The 6,000-nt window shown below is 48.5% G+C and overlaps 1 protein-coding gene across 1 annotated transcript; it reads right to left on the bottom strand.

The window, feature by feature from the left end:
* Positions 1–1,655: 1,655 nt before the first annotated feature.
* Positions 1,656–5,734, bottom strand: LOC119282494 (disease resistance protein PIK6-NP-like). The gene is made up of 2 exons (XM_037562711.1): positions 5,423–5,734; positions 1,656–5,050 (listed from the first exon to the last, which is right to left on the bottom strand). The coding sequence occupies exons 1-2, from the start codon at positions 5,732–5,734 to the stop codon at positions 1,787–1,789; spliced, it is 3,576 nt and encodes a 1,191-aa protein (XP_037418608.1). The 3' UTR covers positions 1,656–1,786.
* Between the last annotated feature and the right edge of the window lie 266 nt (positions 5,735–6,000).

Below are 6,000 nucleotides of genomic sequence, written 5' to 3' on the forward strand. Positions count from 1 at the left end.
TATTAGGAAGTATAGGATAGACTAGGATTTGGTCCTGCCTTGTCTTGTACTTCAAGTTGGTTTTTGTACTCCTATATATATATGCCCACGAGGCTCAAGCAATATAACAACTATTCCACCAAATCTCTCTCTCTCCCTTCTAACAATAAACACAACCTCATATCAACTCAAGTACACACTCAACTCAGAATAATTAATCGTAGGCGCGTGCGCATCACACATACACACACCCATACACAATTGCAGAATAAATAACCACAGACCCAACACAACCAGGGCAACTAACGACACGAGGGTGCCGACAAGCACACGGGAATACATGAAACCACACAAGCAGCAATAATCTTTACCGCGGATCAGGAATGAGGCTTGCAGCGGCCGCAGCAGCAGCAACAACAACAACTTTGGTGATGTATGACAGAAGCTTAATATAAATAACAGAAACAACCGGCGACTTAAGAAGGAAAAAAAAACGAACGGTTTTTTCACTTACCAATGGCATGGTGGGTAATTATTTACAACTCCAAGGGTAATTTTAATGACGGACAATTAGACGCGGTCCGTGCTTTATTAGTAGGTAGATATTCGAAAATCCTTTTCTGAGCCTAGGCTCATCTGCACCCGTGTTGAATCAAAAATTCATAACAAATACTAGAAAATTTCAAAAAAAAAAAATTCAAACTTTTTCCCATGCAAGAAAATTTGGTGCGTGAGGTCAGACCCAATTTTCAAATGATTTCGACTACTGAGCAACTCTCGGCAAAAAAGACAAATTCGGGTTCCGTAAAACAGTTTACTATTCACATACTGTATTGACCCGATTTGTCTTTTTTTGCTGAGAGTTACTCAGATGTATAAATGAGCTAATATTTGGAGAGAACCTCACGAAATAAATTTTCTATCATGGGGAAAAAATTGGAATTTTTTGAATTTTTCTAGTATTTTTTTCAAAAAAAATTCTGATCGGGTGCAGGTGAGCCTGGGCACCGAATCGCTGCACTTATATTCGAAAATCCTTCTCCTGAAAGAAGGTCGGGCCAAAAGAGAGAAACTTACTAAAAGATCACATGAACTTGTTTTCAACTAATGAACACTAGCTTCTGCACAAGAAGTAGCGGACAGTAGTTTGGGATTACACATGCCCGTGATTTGCATATACACCAAACGAATAAATAATGCAGACTCACATGCCATTCACGTTGTCAAAAGATAGAGATAAACATGAGCAAAAGCCTGCCTCGCTCCATGCATGTCTACGTACTTTCAACTTTTTTTAAAGTCGGCGTTATGATTAGTTATATCATCTTTTCAAACAAAATAAAAATGAAAGGTAGAGCTAGCTAGCTGCTCTTCAAAGCCATGGTGTCCCTCCGACGCAAGTTAATTGACACTGCTATAGTACCGCATTCTCTATGTTTCACTCTAGATATCTTTCTCATTAAGCTGGAAGTATTTGAAGTTAGAGTGAAACGCAGACAATGCTGGTGATATAAAAAGAGCTATTGCTAAGAGTGTATTCACTGTTCACACTAGCACACCACGCTTATCGTATATATGGAACCTAGCGGTCCAAAGGAAACCTCATGTACATACCAATCCAACTCATGAGTATAAACACAACCTCATATCAACTCAAGTACACACTCAACTCGGAATAATTAATCGTACACCCATGCGCATACACACATACACACACACATACACAATTGCAGAATAAATAACTAACGACATGAGGGTGCCGACAAGCACACGGGAATACATGAAACCACACAAGCAGAAATAATCTTTACCGCGGATCAGGAATGAGGCTTGCAGCGGCGGCGGCAGCAGCAACAACAACAACATCTTTAGGGATTAGCTCCTCCGGTTTAAGTTTAGGATTGTTTGGATTTTTGCACATTTGTTGGTTGATGCTTCTAATGTTGAAGCTGCATCTATCCATGTCGAAGCTGCTCAACTCTATGTGTCTCAGGCTTGGGAGTTTGTCAATCCCAGACATATCTGCCATGTTTGGTTTATCAGATGAAGTATCTTCCTTGCTGGTGGTGGAAGTAGAAGTCCAAACAATCTTCTCAAGCTTGGGAGCTACAGGTGGATCAAAACTGATCTTGATGATTTGTAACCCCTCAACCTCGATGACAAGAAGCTCAAGCTGTGTGAATTCTTTCCCCTTGAAAGTAAGATAGCGGTCAACACACGAGTCGGGCCTGAGCACAACAATGCGCAAGTTCATAAGCTTACCCAGGATGCCTATCTGACTAGCAAACAAGAATGTACGCCACAGAGTTATCTTGGTGAGTCGATGGAGCTTTTTGATCCAAGTAGGCAGCCCTGATATCTTGCCAGTGATGTTAAGGCTTTCAAGAGACCTAGGATGTGAGATTACCGTTTTGTTCATGTCAACTGCAGGTGCAGGGACATGTGCGCCCTCTTCTTGTTTAATATGAACCGACAGAGAGGTTAGGCATTCATCTAGCTTCCCAATTTCTTTAAGCAAACTGTCCATAGCTTCAGGGTTGTTGCAAGGGATGACTACTCCAAATTTCCTCAACTGCGTCAGCAGGCCAACATCTTGAAATTCATTCACATCAGCAAAATGAGAAGCTTCAACATGGGACAGTACTTGTATGTTTGTCATGCTCCCAATTGCAGGAGGAATATGAATAGTGCAAAGTGATTCGTCAGACCTTATATGACCAGCAAGCAGATGCATTAGCTTCTGGAGAACCACATCTTCTGGGAATGACTTTATATAGGTTTCCCTGATGTCAAGTGTCTCCAACCCCTGGAGCTTGCTGATCTCCTTGGGTAGCTCGTGAACTTCCGTCTTCCTTAGACTCAGATACTTGAGCTGAAACTTCTTGTTGCAAATGTTCTTGAGGTTGTCCATGTTCAGTCCAGGACAGCCTTCCAGGTCTAGAACCATGATCAATCCTAGTTGAGAATATGCAGACAACGAGTTAAGAAATGATATTACCGATGAGGGATCTTTAGAATCTTCTGCGTCTGCTGGAGTGGTACACTTGAGCATTCTTCGGCACAAGCTCAAATGTGTGGCCTGTTGCCCATCGGAGAGTTGCTGTAGTTGCAATTTATTGCGAATGGAAAGGCGGGGAACCAACTCGGGTAGCAGATCTTTGTTGCCAATATTGTCCTCAGAGGATGTATTCGTTTCAACAAAGGTCAAAACTTGAGGAGGTAGCTCGCAATTCTTCGCTTTGCCTGCAGGACTAGGATCTTTGAGACGAACAAGGCCTCGATTAACCAGCGCATTGAGACCATGCTCGGCTTCATCCAATGCTTGCCTTCTGTTGCTGATGAGGTTTTGAGCAGACCATCGCCTTATTGAGCTACCCCTCCTAATCTTGCAACTAGAGTTCTTCTGGAACATGGCTAGGTCGTGCAAGTAGGTCTTGCAGTGGATGGACAGATCGCTGTGGCAGAACCTTACGATTTCCTGAGCCATCCTCGCCGTACTGCCGACATCTTGTAGTTGATTCAGCAGTGCCAAGAACTCAATCTCGCTTCTGCGAGGATTAGCATACAGAGCATGGAGGAACATGGTGGTGGAGAACTTGTCTCGGCGACACTTTTGCAGTATTCTCTTGACAATGCTCTGTAGCTCTCGACTGTCGTGGCCGCCCACCAACAACTCATTGGCTTTCTTGCTGGTAGCTTCAAGGTGTGAATAGAAGTGCACCTTGTAGCGAGAGGCCTTGAGCAAAAAGAGCCAACTGGCTAGGTACCACCCGTGGAATTGAACTGGTTGTTGTACCATTGGAGTGACTATGATTGTGCTGCCACTGCAATGAGAATGAGAATCCCATGGTGGTAGGGCAGATGCTATGTCTGCCCATGGTGCCTCATCCTCATCCCCAGGAGGATCAGCCATGACAATCAAAAACTTTTTACCTTGCAGTTGGTTCCGGATCTCTGTCGCCAGTTGCTGACCACTCAATGTGCTCACATCTTCACCGACCAACAAGGATTGCAGCTGCAACTGTTGTAATAAGCACCGGAGCCTCTGCGTTTTGTTTGCATTGCACTTGGCGTCGATCCAAGCCACGCGGTCGAAATGATGGTCACCCTTGCACATCTCGTACACACTCCTAGCAAGCTTGGTCGCCGGGCGGTCACCGCCTTCTTCTGGGTAGTGGGCATCAGCTGCTGGTGTTACAATGGCGAGGAGCCTAGGCCGCCCTCCATCACCTCGCCCGCCGCCGTGGTCAACCAGTTCTTGGAACCAGGCAACCCGGGATTCAATGTTTTCAATAGAGTGAGCGAGGGGTTTAATAATGGAGTTGTCGGATGTTGATGCCGCAGTCTTTATTGCTGACTCTATTGCTGTCTTCCCGTCACCGATAGCCTCTATTGCTGCCTTCCCGACGTCTTGTGCTGCCATCTTAATTTCTTCCATTACTGACCTATCATGAACAGTCTTACTAGTGGGGACGGATTTTTGTTGCACCGACACCGAGTCATTGCTCGGTGATTTGTCTTGGACATGGTCGGTGTCACCAGGCTTTTCCGGCGCCTCCTGTGCCGAGCCATCGCCCTCGCCCACGACTTTCTTCACCGCTTGTACGATAGAGTGAAGGGCGTCAGGTGCCCGCTCTATGGCCATTTCAATATACTTATTCTCCTGTGCTTGCTTGACAGCACTGTGCAACCAGCCACCCAGCACCAGTTCTTCAATAAGTTCATTGTCGAATAATTTTCTCAGCCACTCTTTCAGCTGGTCTGAGTACAGCTTCTCCGCCAGGGCCACGTCCGTCGGGGTATTTGCCACCTTGAGACTCTCTAGCGCGTCAGTGAACGCTTGTTTTTTCTCGCTTGTCCCAGGCTTGTGCTCGTCAGGGCCGCCGACACCTGGTGCTGGTGACGACTTTGCTGGGTCTCGGCGAAATCCCAGTAGCTCCTTGACGGCGGCGATCACTGCGCTTATCTCCTTGTCCGTGATCTCTGTCCCTTGCTTGCTCAGGATGGCGGCGGCGTCCTCTATGTTCTCGGGATCTCCGTCGCCTAGCACCTCCCTTGCCGCCGTGGCCAGCTCCGACTCCACGTCCGCCGTGTTGGTGAACATGGTCATGGAGAACAAGGCGCGGACGAATTTGCCAGCAGATTTCGAGAGCGGCGATGCACGATGGTTAGCATCATGGCGCCCGCCTCTGGTCACCCAAGCCACCACCTCCCGCGCGTCGGCGTCCAGCAAGTTCTCGGCATCGGCGAGGACACGGCGGCGCCTCCCTGCCGCCGCCGCGTCCTCCCCCGCCACCTTGGCGCCACCTCTACCGCAACGCGCCGTCGTCGCCAGCGCCTGGACGCCGTACCGCTGCCGGCGCTCCCCGACCTCCTGCGCCCTGGACTTTATCTCCTTGATCTGCATGGCGATGCGGTAGCGGTCCGGCAGGGTGCGCAACACCTGCGGCGCCCGGCCGATGGAGCCCAGGAGGCCCGCCGAGGAGTGGCCGGCGCCGACGGTCTGCACGTAGCGGTCGATGCAGCTCTGGGAGTCGTAGGCCACGTCCCGGACCTGCCTCATCCACGCCTGCACCTGGTTGCTCTGCTCCGCGGGGTCGTCCACGTCCAGCAGGAAGCCGTTCATGCTCTCCATCTCGCCCTTGATGAACCGCATGTCGCGCCGGACGCTTCCCATCAGCGCTGCCCTCTCGCCGATCGCCGCGCCTATGGTGCCCAGCAACGAGTCCACCGCGCCCTTGGCCATCTCAGCCATCTCGAGCACTCTCTCTTGGATTGTAACGTACGTATACGCACGTAATTGGAATGCTGGATCAGCTCTAGATCGAGTGCATGGAAGCTACAACAAGGTGGGCGCGCGTAGGGGTGTTGGTGGTGGACATGGGATACGTAGATAGCGAGGAATAAACAAGGAGTAGTACCAAGGGAGATTACACTCTGGCACTACACATTAGTGTCCTAAGCGTAGGAAGGCAGGCAAGTATTGGACAAAGTTTTAGCAAAGTAGCGGATGCATCCATG

The sequence above is a fragment of the Triticum dicoccoides genome, chromosome 3B (assembly GCF_002162155.2).
Source record: "Triticum dicoccoides isolate Atlit2015 ecotype Zavitan chromosome 3B, WEW_v2.0, whole genome shotgun sequence".
Classification (NCBI taxonomy): Eukaryota; Viridiplantae; Streptophyta; class Magnoliopsida; order Poales; family Poaceae; genus Triticum; species Triticum dicoccoides.

Bases quoted from the DNA above. Each gene is read 5' to 3' on its own strand.
- LOC119282494 (XM_037562711.1), bottom strand. From the start codon at position 5,734: ATGGCTGAGATGGCCAAGGGCGCGGTGGACTCGTTGCTGGGCACCATA. The intron at 5,051-5,422 runs GTGTTGCGCACC...GTGGAGTCGGAG, and splicing joins CCATCGGCCGGGCGCCGCAG to CTGGCCACGGCGGCAAGGGA.